Genomic DNA, 15,207 nt, shown 5'->3' with positions numbered 1-15,207 from the left:
TGGCCTGAGAGCTTCAAATGGTTTTCAGAACCCACTTGGCCTAAACCCAACACTTCACACCAAACCTGCGTCAGTACCACTGCCTCATCTTTGGGTTTGGTCTGGGGCGGGCTTCCTGCTTGTCCCCCATCTGCAACCCATCTCCAGCCACTTTCTGCTTTTGGGGGCAGCACAGTGGTGGCTGTGTACCCTGCTCCTGCTGGACGACACCACCTCACCCTGCTGCGTGTGCTGCCGAGGGGAAAGCACTGACTTTTTGGCACACTCCACAGTACATGCAGCACAATGAAGTGGTGGTGGCTGGCAGGAGTAGGGCATGTAGCCATTGCCATGCCAACTCCATGGGCTGGAGGAAGTGATTGGAGATGACCCAACCCAAGCCCGAGAGTGTTGGCTGTTTTCAGACCTGACTTGACCTCAACCTCAGCAGTGTCCCATAGGGTTCAGGTCAGTTTGCAAGGCTCTACCTTGTTCCTCCTCCTATGGCATGAAACAGTAGTTTGGTCCATTTAAGCTTCAGTTACATCAAGTCAATTCATAGTTAGAGGCAGAATTTTCTTTCTCCCCTCTTTCACTTGGCAGGGGAAATTCCTATGAAACTGAACAAGAAACCATGAAAGCCCAAGGTCAATGGTGTTGTCTGTCTCAGCCCTGGTCTACACTATGAGTTTAGTTCAAATTTAGCAGCGTTCATTCAATTTAACCCTGCACCCGTCCACACAACGAAGCCATTTTTGTCTACTTAAAGGGCTGTTAAAATCAATTTCTGTACTCCTCCCCGATGAGGGGATTAGCACAGAAATCAACATCGCCAGGTAAAATTTGGGGTAGTGTGGACGCAATTCGATGGTATTGGCCTTCGGGAGCTATCCCAGAGTGCTCCATTGCGACTGCTCTGGACAGCACTCTCAACTCAGTTGCAGTAGCCAGGTAGACAGGAAAAGCCCCGTGGACTTCTGAATTTCATTTCCTGTTTGGCCAGCATGGCACAGGTGATCTTTTAGAGCTCATCAGCAGAGGTGACCATGGAGTCCCAGAATTGCAAAAGACTTATAGAATATCAGGGTTGGAAGGGACCTCAGGAGGTCATCTAGTCCAACCCCCTAATCAAAGCAGGACTAATCCCCAGTTTTTGCCCCAGATCCCTAAATGGACCCCTCAAGGGTTGAGCTCACAACCCTGGGTTTAGGAGGCCAATGCTCAAACCACTGAGCTATCCCTCCCCAACATGGACCAAATGGGAGGTACTGGATCTGATTGCTGTACGGGGAGATGAATCCATGCTATCAGAACTCCATTCCAAAAGGCAAAATCCAAAATATTTGAAAAAATCTCCAAGGGCATGAAGGACAGAGGCTATAACAGGGACCCACAGCAGTGCCACATGAAAATTAAGGAGCTCAGGCAAGCCTACCAAAGAGACAAACGGCCGCTCCGGGTCAGAGCCCCAGACATGCTGCTTCTATGATGAGCTGCATGCAATTCTAGGGGGTACCCCTACCACTACCGCACCCCTGTAAATGGACTTCTGCAAGGGGGAGTCTCACGCAACAGGGATGAGGATTTAGGGGATGAGGAAGATGATGATGAGGAGTAGGATGAAACTGTTCTCCCCGACAGCCAGGAACTGTTTATCACCCTGGATCCAATAACCTCCCAACCTTCCCAAGGCGGGCTCCCGGACCTTGAAGGCGGACAAGGCACCTCTGGTGAGTGTACCTTTGTAAATATACTACATGGTTTAAAAGCAAGTGTGTTTAATGATTAATTTGCCCTGAAGACTTGGGATGCATTTGCGGCCAGTACAGCTACTGGAAAAGTCTGTTAACGTGTCTGGGGATGGAGCGGAAATCCTCCAGGGACATCTCAATGAAGCTGTCCTGGAGGTACTCCTAAAGCCTTTGCAAAAGGTTTCTGGGGAGGGCAGGCTTATTCAGTCCTTCATGGTAGGACACTTTACCACGCCAGGCCAGTAGCACATAATCTGGAATCATTGCATAACAAAGCATGGCAGCGTATGGTCCCAGTGTTTGCTGGCATTCAAGCAACATCCGTTCTTTATCTCTCTGTGTTAGCCTCAGGAGAGTGATATCATTTGTGGTCACCTGGTTGAAGTAGGGAATTTTATTAAGGGGATGTTCAGAGGTGGCTGTTCCTGCTGGGCTGTTTGCCTGTGGCTGAAAAGAAATCATCCCTGCTGTTAGCCAAGCAGTGGGGGGGAGGAGTGAAGCGATCATCCCAGAGAATTGGATGTGGCAGGGGGTGGGGGTTAGTTGGGTTTGTGCTGCACGTTAACTTGAAAACCACAGCCCCTCCTTTTAAATGGCCAACCCATTTTAAATGGCCAACCCAATGGGTGCGTGGTATGGGAAATGAGGGCACTGCTGTTTGAAGCAATTCCCACATGTTATGAAGGTTAAAGAAGCCAAAAGACTGTGGCTTACCGTGGCTTACCGTGGCTGCCTGCAAGCCAAATTCTGTTGCCCAGCCCTGCATGTGTGAGCTCTCACACCAAACTGGCAGGCCCTCAATAGAAGAGGCAAAATGCAACCTTGTACCGAAAGCACATGTACTATGTAATGTTAACAGCTTGGTTCACCGTGAAAGAGTCTACCCATTGTTCTCTAAAATGTGTCTTTTTAAATACTACTCTCCCTTTTTTTTTCCTGCAGCTGCAAATGTTTCAACACTCCCCCTATCATTTCCATCCAAGAGGCTAGCGCAGATAAGAAGGTGAAAAAAACGCACTCGCGAGGAAATGTTCTCCGAGCTCATGCAGTCCTCCCGCACTGAAAGAGCTCAGCAAAATGCGTGGAGGCAAGCAATGTCAGAGTCCAGGAAAGCACAAAATGAATGCGAGGACAGGAGGGATGCGCAAGAGGAGAGGTGGTGGGAGCAAGTGGAGAGGTGGCGGCAGCGTGTTGAGAGGAAGTAGGATGCAATGCTGAGGCTACTGGAGGATCAAACTGATATGCTCCGGGTATGGTTGAGCTGCAGCAAAGGCAGCAGGAGCACAGACCGCCGCTGCAGCCCCTGTGTAACCACACGCCCTCCTCCCCAAGTTCCATAGCCTCCTCACCCAGATGCCCAAGAACGTGGGGAAGGGGGCCCTCCAGGCACCCAACCACTCCACCCCAGAGGACTGCCCAAGGAACAGAAGGCTGGCATTCAATAAGTTTTGAAGGACAGTGTGGCCTTGTCCTTCCCTCCTCCACCACCCCACCCGGTGCTTCCCTCCTCCCGCACCTCTCCCGGGCTACCTTGGCAGTTATCCCCCTATTTGTGTGAGGAATGAATAAAGAATGCATGAATTTGAAACAACAATAACTTTATTGCTTCTGCAAGCGGTGATAGAAGTGGGGAGGTCGGTTGGCTTACAGGGAAGTAGAGTGAACCAAAGGGGCAGGTTTTCATCAAGGAGAAACAAACAGAACTGTCACACCGTAGCCTGGCCAGTCATGAAACTGGTTTTCAAAGCATCTCTGATGCACAGAGCACCCTGCTGTGCTCTTCTAATCGCCCTGGTGTCTGGCTGCGTGTAATCAGCGGCCAGGCGATTTGCCTCAACCTCCCACCCTGCCAAAAACATCTCCCCCTTACTCTCACAGATATTGTGGAGCACAGCAATAACAATGGGAATATTGGTTTCGCTGAGGTCTAACCGAGTCAGTAAACTGCGCCAGGGTGCTTTTAAACGTCCAAATGCACACTCTATCACCATTCTGGTCTTGCTCAGCGTATCATTGAACAGCTCATGACTACTGTCCAGGGTGCCTGTGTATGGCTTCATGAGCCATGGCATTAAGGGGTAGGCTGCGTCCCCAAGGATAGCTATAGGCCTTTCAACATCCCCAATGGTTATCTTCTGGTCTGGAAAGTAAGTCTCTTGCTGCAGCTGTTGAGACAGACCAGAGTTCCTGAAGATGTGAGCATCATGTACCTTTCCTGGTCAACCCACGTTGATGTTGGTGAAACGTCCCTTGTGATCCACCAGTGCTTGCAGCATCATTGAAAAGTACCCCTTTCAGTTTATGTACTCACTGCCTTGGTGCTCTGGTGCCAAGATAGGGATATGGGTTCCGTCTATGGCCTCACCACAGTTAGGGAATCCCATTGCAGCAAAGCCATCCACTATGACCTGCACATTTCCCGGAGTCACTACCCTTGGTAGCAGCAGCTCAGTGATTGCGTTGGCTACTTGGATCACAGCAGCCCCTACAGTAGAATTGCCCACTCCAAATTGATTCCCGACTGACCAGTAGTTGTCTGGCATTGCAAGCTTCCAAAGGGCTATCGCCACTCACTTGTGAACTGTGAGGGCTGCTCTCATCTTGGTATTCTGGTGCTTCAGGGCAGGGGAAAGCAAGTCACAAAGTTCCATGGAAGTGCCCTTATGCATGCGAAAGTTTCGCAGCCATTAGGAGTCATCCCAGACCTGCCACACTATGCAGTCCCACCAGTCTATGCTTGTTTCCTGGGCCCAGAATCAGTGTTCCACGGCATGAACCTGCCCCATTACCACCATGATGTCCACATTGCCGGGGCCCGTACTTTGAGAGAAGTCTGTGTCAATGTCGTCATCACTCTCCTCACCACGCTGCCGTTGCCTACTCGCCTGCTTTTGCAGGTTCTGGTTCTGGTTCTGCATATACAGCTGGATAATGTGCACGGTGTTTAGAACAGTCATAACTGCCGCGGTGATCTGAGCGGGCTCCATGCTTGCCATGATATGGCGTCTGCAGGAGAGCAGAGTTGCAGTGGAAGCGGTGGCTGGCGACAGATGCCTCAAGAATAGATATTTATAGAGAACGACGAGAGGACCTGCAAGGTGGATTCATGAGGGCAGGAGAGCAGAGTTGCAGCGGAAACAGGAGCCCATGACCGCCAACATGGAGAAATTCGCTATTGAGATAAGAGCAGGAGAGCAGAGTTGCAGCAGAAGCGGTGGTTGGATGACCAGTTTTGCAGACCTACTGCACTGTCTGCTGCCAGCAGCACCAGGACACAACAGCAGCGGTGTCGGTGAGCTGAGCGGGCTGCACGCTTGCCATGGTATGGCGAGACAAGAGCAGGAGAGCAGAGTTGCAGCGGAAGCGGTGGATGACAACGGTCATATAGAGGACCTGCGAGGTGGATTCATGGCACCAGGAGAGCAGAGTTGCAGCGGAAGTGGTGGTTCGAGGATGCCAGTTAGCAGTCCTACTGCACTGTCTGCTGAAAGCAGTATGGCACCCGCACGGAAAAAAGGCACGAAATGATTGTCTGCTGTTGCTTTCATGGAGGGAGGGGCGACTGACGACATGTACCCAAAACCACCCGCGACAATGTTTTTGCCCCATCAGGCATTGGGAGCTTAACCCAGAATTCCAATGGGCAGCGGAGACTGCGAGGACTGTGGGATAGCTACCCACAGTGCACCGCTCCGAAAGTCGACGCTAGCCATGGCACTGTGGACGCACCCCGCCAACTTAATGCGCTTAGTGGGGACACACACAATCGACTGTATAAAATCGCTTCCTAAAAAATTGACTGCTATAAATTGGACCTAATTCCGTAGTGTAGACACACCCTCAGACAAGACACAATTCAGCAAAATGCAGCATTCACCTTCGTTGCCTGACACTGAGCAAGTAAAATAGACACCATATGTACCCAAGTGTAATTGCTCCAAGGGGGGGAAAAATAGAAACATGTCAGAACATTTGAGTAGCACCTAATTCAGCCCAAGGTTATACATAAATCTGATGCTTGCTTAGAAACAAAAGTAGGAAAATATTATGGCTGGATTTCTCTTTAGCACTGCTCTCTGCACAGGGTAACTTTATTAGAGCGAAAACAGAAGTGAAAAGAAACATGTAACAACTTTTTATTGTGTTTTGTGCCTTCTTCTTTTTTTTGCTGTAAATACAGTGGTTATGAGACTCCAAGGAAAACAGCCCAGATGTTAGTGAGTTGTATGAAATTTAGTGGCAACAGGCTGTAAAAAGCATAGTAATAAAACAGCCTGTCAGTGTCACACATCTGGACAATGCAGCTGTATGTTCCTGCCGCTGTCATCACCTTAGGAAAACTCAATAGCCTTATTTCACCGCAATTAGGCTACATAGTACCAGCCCAATCAACATTAAACAAAGAGAGGGTGTCTTTGCACCAGTATAGCCCCGCTCAAATTGCCAACAAGCAGTTTGTATCTTTCAGTGAGGGTTAGTCGCTCAGACACTAGCCATTTTGTAAACAGTAGCCCAGGCTATCCCAGTTGGTTTGGTATCTATTCAATGCTATTTAATTTATAACTCTCTAAGTTGCTGTTAATATCACTCCACTATTTAAAACCTAACAATGAATGTTTTTACAACATGAACTGGAAATCTCTATACTCCTAAAATGAAATGTAGAATGTTGCCCCCCTCTCAGCTTGTGTGTAGTGTGACATTGAGCAGCACTCCAGCCGATTAGCAAGAAGGACCTGAGAGCCAAGGAGTGGGGTTAGGCAGTCACTGGTGTTGGGTCATTTTTTGAAAGTAGACTTGGGATGGCCATATCACTGTGAGCCACGTACTTTAAAATGTGAAATATCAGTCCACCTGTCAGCACACACAGTGTATGCCAAATTTTATATTGAAACTGTATTAATAATAACTCTTTCTTCACCTCTCTGCAGGTGATAGAGGCAGCCAAAGCCATTCTGGATAGTGGAGAGCAGCTTCCTGTAACACTGATTGGAAAACTACTGAAATTTCAGCTGCTTTGCGTCAAACAGAAGGACCTGCAGAGAAGAGCAGCTGAAAATAAGGTATTCTTGTGTGCTGTAGGGAAGTCGTTCCACCCAACTTTATGAAGGCAATTCCATTTCCTCCAGATCACATAGTCAAGTGTTGCCCAAGAAAATTCAACTTCTGTCCCTCCTACTATTAGAAAATATTATCCAATAAATGCATTTATAACTGAGGAGAAGCTAGAAACAAACAAAATAGAATATTCTTTTTTATTAAGTCTTTAAAATAGCTAACCCTTTAAATATTCATTCCTGAGTACTGAGATGCAGAAGGTGGGACAGGAGAAAGAAAAACAGAAAGGGAGCAAAGTTAATACAAAAGTCCTTGTAAGAGGAATGAGAAGGAAATAACTGTTTAGTAATTATAAAGAAGTTAGGAATTATAGGTGAAGACATTGGAAGAAACAAATGGGATACAAACGCAGGACAGCTAGGTGCTGCAGTTTATGTAAGAGGTTAAAGAATAAGCAAATGAGACTACAGAATGTAAGGAAATATTAAACTGGGAAAAAAATAGTAGCAAAGGACTCTGAAGGTGTTGAAGACATCTAGAGCTCTTTGGTCAAAACCTGACAAGTTCAGTGTCTACTGTGTTCGGGACTTAATTCTAGGAAATGACCCAGATGCAATAAATAAGGCAGTGTTTTGTGAACATTCTAGAACTGACAATTATATAATCTGACTCTATGTGTTCATTGGGTTAGGAACCCAAAGCAGTAGCACAAAAAGATGGGGTTTACAAAAGTCTGAAGTGGAAAAAATTTGAAATGAGATATAGAAAACTGGTTGGAATCCACGAAACCACTAGATAGCTTGGAGACATGTCTGAATGGTTTAAAAGGAGCACATCTGAGGGTGCTTAGCACCAGACTGAGAAGGAAGAGAGCAAAAGAAGGCAGAATCTCTGATTTCTAATCTGAACTAGAAGACAATATCTACAGCCAGAAAGGATGCTTCTTCTACGGTATCCAGCAAAACAACTGAGTATTGTAAATCATACCAATTACACAGAGTGCGGAGAGCTTTTCTTGCTGCTTGCACTCCCTTTAACATGACACAATGAGAGGGCAAAAAAAAGAAAAGAAAAATCTAATGTACCTTTTAAAAAATTCATTTAATCTAATCTGGGGCCACAAACACTAAATTGCTTAGTTCTAATCATATGATTTTAACTGCAATTGTTTTACCTTATATTACAGATACATACTGTCCACCTTAGCTCTATTATAATATAGTTTTTGTCTGGGAATTATCTAATGATTCATTAATGTCCTGTGTGAAATTAATTTAGTGCTCTCAGTCCCAGTTCATAGTGGATAGATGTTCACATCAAAGAAAAGACAAACAGAGTTGGCACCAATTGATTCCATAGTTGGCAGTTTCAGTAGAGAAGCTAAGGACTGAACCAGCCTTAGAGTCTGAACTTTTTCATCAGCCACAGTTCCTTCCTGGTCCACAGGGAAGCTTGCCCTGCTGCTGCAAGTATTGTACCTGGTCTGAAGCTTAAAGCATCAGAGATTATTAGTTTCCAGTGTTGTGTCAATCCACCTTTCACCAGCACCAATTTCACTCATTTTTAAAAATCACAGTTATTTTCTCATATATACCCTATTCTTTTAGCATGAGATCTTGGCACTGCTATTTAATAGGAATATAATAAACTGAAGAGCGTGAGGAGGGAAAAAGGGTGGAGTCAAGACAGCTGCACCAAAACAAAATCCTGAAGGGTCAGAGGGAAAAATATTCAAACAAATATATTCAAACGGTAAGGTTTTACTACAGTCAACTATTTGTTCTGTACATGCTTAGACTAATATGTGAGATTAGTTCGTTAATTTTACCAGGCAGCAGAAGAGCGAGAGAAGGAGAAAGAAAAAGACAAAGGGAAAGCTAAACCTCCTGGCAAGAAGGAAAAGCCGCCCAGTGCCAAGTCTGCAGGAAAAGGAGGGAAGGGAAAGAAAGCTGAAGCAGTACAAACAGCAACTGCTATTAAAAAGGACACCACACTAAAGCGACGGGGAGAAGAGGAGGAAGATGACAAATATTTGGGTATGTAAGGCATGCAGATACACTGCTGATCAACTCACCCAAAGAGCATTTAAAAGTCTTGAAACCTACCTGCTGATTCAAGACTGATGTATTCCCTTTAGAAAGATTGAAACTCATTATTAATCAAGAAAGAAAATAGTTACATTTATCGCCATATCCATGAGGCAATCTTCTTGTGTTATAAAATATCAAAAGCTGTACAAGTTATTAATGTGCTAACCAGTTCTGAGAAAAATCATATTCCTAAACCATAGTGGACATGGCTAAAAACATCCACTAAAGGAAGCCAAAAATGTTGAGGAATTTACAAAGCTCTGCACCTCTAGACTGGTGGCATACTTAGCGTGGAGCCAGGGTTTGTAACTACAGAGCAAGTTTAATCTCCCACCTTCCAACTCCAGCAGACCAGCTGTTATGTGTCTCACGCTCTCACAGAGCTCTTCACAGCGAGGCTTAAAGCATATAGGGTATGTCTACATTGCAATGTAAGCCCAGCCTCAGACTCAGGCTTGAGTCAGAATCTCCCTTCTGTACATACATTAATCTCTCGGGCTCAGATCCAGGGTCCTAGGACCCCGTGAGGGTGGACACTCAAGCCCCAGTCAAGCTGGGACACAAAGTTAAAGCCCTATTGCTTTGCAGTATAGACACAGCCGGTCCGGATTTGGGTCCTGGGAATCTGCCAGATTTCTTTGTCCTTTCCCTCCCAAGAATCACCAATTGACTCAAAGTCCTGGTCTACACTAGCGGGGGAGATCAATCTAAGTTATGCAACTTCAGCTACGTGAATAACATAGTTGAAGTTGACATACTTAGACCTACTCACAGTGGTATCTTCACTGCGGTGATTCGACTGCTGCCGCTCCCCCATCAACTCTGCCTGCCTCTGCCTCTCGTGGTACAGGAGTCGACAGGAGAGCGCTCGGGGGTCGATTTATCACGTCTAGACTATATGCGATAAATCGACCCCTACTGGATCGATCGCTGTCTGCTCATCCAGTGGGTAGTATAGACATACCCCAAGAAAACAGAAGCAACTCTCCTTGTTCTAGTACAGCAGTTTGATCAATTGGCATTTAACCCTTCCATTTTATTCTGACCTCTGAGCTGAAAATACACCTTCAGAGAACCTAACACTCTTAATTTGCAATGCACGCTGACCAAAAGTCCTTTGCAAAGAGTCCTGCTTCACGGTCAGGGGAGCACAGCCAGATTTTGGTTAATCTGTGGTTGAGACCAGCTAAGCAGTGGATTCTAGTAAGAGTACCAGGAATGACCATGCATACCAGTAAATAGCAAAGAACCTGGCAGCACTGGAAATGTATTGGACTGGTGACCAGTGCAGGAAGCAAATTAAGCAGTTCAAGACCAAGTACTGGAAAACCAGGAACCAGAACTGCACCTCAGGCAGCTCACCGACATCATACCTGTTTATGACATTGACCGGGTGCTGGGTACTGCACTAGGTACGGGGCCGAGAGCGGTGCAGTATGATCTGGTCAGCTGGGATCGTGACCTGGTGGACTCAGAATCCAGTATGGGAGCTGAGGGGAACCAGCAGCAGGCTTTGAATGAGGCCAGTGGAAGAGTTTCCATAATGAAGTTATGGTTGAAGTTCTGGACTGAGCCAACAAGCCGGTGAAATACCAACATACCTTCATGGACCATGTAGCAGGCTGACTGGAGGGCTGGACAGCCTAGAGGTTAGAGTGTGTGGCTCCCGGCCCCCTGCTTGGTTGCGGGGCCTCAGCCTTTAAGGCCAGGGGTGGGAGGTAGGGGGACACAGGCCCTCCCTCTCCACCAGGTCCTAGCCCAGGGCCCTGTATTTGTCAATCCCTGAACAAGGGCACCCCTCCCAGCAAGGACCTTACATTTGCTGTCCTTGGCTACTTCCTACCAGTCTGTTGAGTCTGGGACATGGCCTCTCTAATCCTCTTAGTTTGGTGTCCTGATTCCTGTAGGATCTTTCTCGTGGGTCTTGAATGTCGCCTCGTTACGGTCGCAGGCTCCTTTGAGTAGACCAACAAAAGTTGGGGAGGCCGAGCCCCACAATGTCCCACTCAACATTTCTGATGCACCAAAGGTACCTGACAGAGCTATGGTGGAGCAGGCGAAGGAGGAAACAAACATGGCAGACTCAGACCGGCTGATGCTGCTCATGACACTTGATATAACTGCTGATTTCCCCTACGTAGACCAGTACTTCTGGAGCAGGGCCACAAGCACAGACTGGTTGGACCACATCACGTTGCAGACCTGGACTGACTAGCAGAGGGTCCAGAACTTTCACATGAAGAAAGCAACATTTCTAGAGCTCTGGTACTGAATGCTGAACTTGTAGCAAAGGTGGCCACCCATCTCTGATCTGTAGCACCTAGCTTGGCACTTGTTAACATGTACAGATTGTTGTCTGTCCACATGTGAAATTGAGCACCACACAAATAGTCTCTCAATTTCTCTGCGGCAGTCCATAGAAAGGCAAAGAATTCCAACTTGTGTATGTGGTAGTGAATTTCACTGTCAGAAAGGCCTTGGCTGGCAAAGGCCACAGATCTCCAGTGGCCTTTAACTTGTTTATAGCACTCCCTCCCTCACCTTCCTAACTAATTTCTGTATGGTGAATGAAAGGCTGGCTTCGGTCAGCAAAGACTAGGGCTAGGGCATGAGTTAGGTAGTTAATTATTTCCTGAAGGGATTTTTCATATCTTTTGCTGCACATCAGTTTCCAAAAGGTCATAGTGTGTTTGTTCAGGAGGCCTTGGGTACTTTACTTTAACTTTTACCTTAGATATCCTTTTGCTGGACTGATATCCTTTAGTGAGATAATTTGGTAGCTTTGCAATGATAGCGTATTTTTTCACAATCTGCAGTAGTAGCCTCTAACTCCTATGAAAGGCTTAAGCTTTTTGTAATAATGTGGGGTTGCCCATGTAGTGAGTACAGATACTATTTGATCAGGATCCATACTTACTTCATCTTGGTATACAATGTGACCCATATATTTGTCTGCTGTTCTGTAGAATTGACATTTATCAACTGATACCTTTGGTTAATTGGCTTCCAACCAGTTTAGCACTTTTAGAAGCCTTTCTTCTTATTCCCCCAGAGTTCTTGCAAAAACATTCAGGCCATCTGTCACATTGTGGGGTGCAATCCAGACCAGTGAGGGGTTGTCACTGTCTTCCCTGCAATTTTAAGTGCCTTACAATGCTTTGCTATTGTAGCTCCCAACCTGGGCCACTCATAAACGGTCTACCAGTATGCAAGTCACACCCTGAGGTGTCTGTGCATAGCTGCAGCCCTGGTCCAGCAACTCTGACCCCAGTAGCCCGTCAGCAATACACCAGCCACACTTTGGTTTCCAGCAGCCTTAATTACGACCTGCAGGGTGACCCCAATGTACTTCCAGTCCTGAATTTCCCCCCAAATGAATGTTCTGCATGGTCCAGCCCTCTCCTGGACAGGTCAAATATTAAAAGTCCATTGCCCCTGTCAATATTCAACAGTTTGCTACTTTAACTGGAGTTACCAAACAGTTCAGTGTAAACACAACACTGGATTAGTTTAGTTAAACAAATTTATTTTATTTTTAATCTATAATGAGAGATTTTAAGTGACTACAACTATAAGGCATTAAAGTCAGAAATGGCTTCAAGATAAATAAAGATAAAATGTTTTCTAATAGCTAGAACTTAAAAAGTTAGACTTGTTTCAAGGTAAAATACCAGTTACCAGCAACAAGGCTGACCAGATTCTCAACTAAGGCTGTCCCTCAAAGTTAGCTGAAAAAGAGAGCGACTTTGGGGTCTTCTTGCTCTTCACTTTTATAGTCCAGTCATCCTTTGAAGTAAATTCTTCAGAGGATTATCCCTCAAAGCAAAGTTTATTCAAACAGTAAAGAAGGTGACATAGAGTGTGGTGAAGGTGGCTCCATGCTCTTTGTTCTCTCCTGTGTATGCCGATTTGCCTTGTCTCCTGTCATTCTCCTTCTTACTGTCTCAAGGACTCTGTTTACTACTTTTATGTAAATTGAGGTAAATTGACATGTTTAGGATAGACCTGTTTAACAACTTTGCCTAGTCAGAGCTGTGTGGGTTTGAACATGTGCTAACATCAACATATACGGGGAATTCATAACTTTAGATATGATGATGCTATATACATTTCACCATGATATTGTTGACCAAGTTATTAGTTTTCAAATGTAACCTCTCAGGCATATTTTGTACAAGCAAAGCTCATGTCTTTCATAAATTCCTCTATTAGACTTTGAAACATGGCAGACACTCCAGATATTCCCTTGGGCATGAGTTCAAACTGATAGAAACTGAAAGAGCAGATGAATGGTGTCTTTTTGTTCCAGCAGGATCTGGTAATATTCACTGCAAAAATCCACCACTGAGAACCCTAGCAAACAGACCAAAGTATCTTGTACTTGAGGAATGATGTAGTGATCTATCACCGTGCATCTTTTGAGCACTTGGTTGTCTCTCTCTATTTATCCTTATGTTCCCATTCAACTTCTGTACTCCCACTATAAAAGAGATATATGGGCTGCACGATTCTGCAGTAATGCTATTTGCAAGCAGTTCCTGAAGATGGTGTTGCAGGTCCTCCATCTTGGAGAGAGCAATCTTCCTAGAACAGGGGTGGCCAACCTGTGGCTCTGGAGCCACTTGTGGCTCTTCAGACGTTAAGATGCGGCTCCTTGTATAGGCACCGACTCCGGGGCTGGAGCTACAGGTGCCAATTTTCCAATGTGCCAGGGGATGCTCACTGCTCATCCCCTGGATCTGCTACAGGCCCTACCCCCACTCCACCCCTTCCAGCCCCCTCCCCATAGCCTGCCGTGCCCTCGCTCCTCCATCCCCCCACCACCTCCTGCATGCCACGAAACAGCTGATTGGGGAGGGAGGGAGAGGTGCTGATCGGCGAGGCTGCTGGTGGGTGGGAGGCTTTGATGGGGGGGCTGCTGACGTATTACTGTGGCTCTTTGGCAATGTACATTGGTAAATTCTGGCTCCTTCTCAGGTGTAGGTTGGCCACCCTGTCCTAGAACATGCTCTGAAAGGACATGAGTCTTATAGTGTGATGACATGGTCTTCTGCCTACATGCATCCCATGACCCATTTGTATAGCAAGAACACCCTGGATCTTTTACAAAATTTCTTCCTCAGACTCTTGCAGGGTCTACTGGTGGAGTCTGGATTCACATGTGGGGGTGGGGTGGGGAGGGAAGATCTCTGGCTCAGGGTGTTTAGGTATTGCTCCCCAACCCATCTGCAGGAGTTGGGGAGTACCTCAAAAAGTCAAGAGTTGTTCCCTATGAGAACAGACACATCAGACACCAGAACCTATCACTGCTGCTGTGTCCACTTCTTGTCTTTTCCTGACAACTTCCTCTGAAAATTCCAGGACCGCTACGATGTTCCCTTGGTAAGGGTATTCATCCATGCTAAGGCCACATAGGTCTAGTCCAATCAGTGGCTTTACTGTCAATTCCTGAGCATCTTTTGGTAGAAAAACTGAAATAGGCCCTTGGGATCCAGTATCAAGTAAGTTATACATTCCGTCCCTTCATCCCTTTACAGTAACCTCTGCTTGAGCTTCTATTAGTCATGGTGGTATTTAGGCTTGGAGAATCTTTCCATGGGAGCCTTTAAGTCAGAGGTTCCCAAACTGTAGGTCGTGACCCCAATATGGGGCCAGGCCATCAGCAGATGGGGTTGCAGCAATCTGTAGTGTACAGAGGACACCATTTTGCTCTGCACAGTATGACTTCCATGCAGTGCATGTGAGGCCATGCTGCATAGAGGATGCCATTTTGCTCTACAAAATTGCATCCTCTGCACAGCATGACCTTGCATGCACCATACATATGAGGTCATGCTGTGTGGAGGATACCACTTTGTAGAGCAAAATGGCCTATTCCATGCGATATGACCTCACACATACAGTGTGTGCAAGGTCACACTGTGGGATGACCTCCTGAGGTCCCTTCCAACCCTGTGATTCTATGAATCTAAGAGTGCCATTTTCTCTTCAAAATGGCATCCTCCATGCTGTCTGGGGTCCCGGGAGAAAATAGTTTATTCAAATGAGGTTGTGCCAGCAAAAAGTTTGGGAACCCCTGCTTTAAGTTCTGAGAGCCTGAGTGTCTCCCTTCTGAAGCCCCTTGCCAGTTTCTCAATTCCCCCCAACTCATCCTCAGCATCTGGTACACTAAGGTGGGATTCTCTTCATTCTGATACTTGATAGCAATATGTACATTTGCTATCAATATGTACATTTGATAGCAATATGTATTTGAACATAAGCTTTCGTGAGCTACAGCTCCCTTCATCGGATGCATCGGATGCATCGAAAGCTTATGCTCAAATAAA

The 15,207-nt window shown here is 46.2% G+C and overlaps 1 protein-coding gene across 1 annotated transcript in view; it reads left to right on the top strand.

The window, feature by feature from the left end:
• SPAG17 (sperm associated antigen 17) overlaps nucleotides 1-15,207 on the top strand; it is a 296,695-nt gene that overhangs the window by 78,426 nt on the left and 203,062 nt on the right. Inside the window, exons 4-5 of the mRNA XM_077807348.1 lie at nucleotides 6,662-6,793; nucleotides 8,620-8,824. Of these exons, the coding sequence (XP_077663474.1) occupies nucleotides 6,662-6,793; nucleotides 8,620-8,824 (337 nt within the window). The remainder of the gene's footprint in view (nucleotides 1-6,661; nucleotides 6,794-8,619; nucleotides 8,825-15,207) is intronic.

Source organism: Eretmochelys imbricata, chromosome 1 (genome assembly GCF_965152235.1).
Source record: "Eretmochelys imbricata isolate rEreImb1 chromosome 1, rEreImb1.hap1, whole genome shotgun sequence".
Taxonomy (NCBI): Eukaryota; Metazoa; Chordata; order Testudines; family Cheloniidae; genus Eretmochelys; species Eretmochelys imbricata.
Note: the sequence above shows the minus strand (reverse complement) of the source record. Positions and strands in the feature narration are given on the sequence as shown.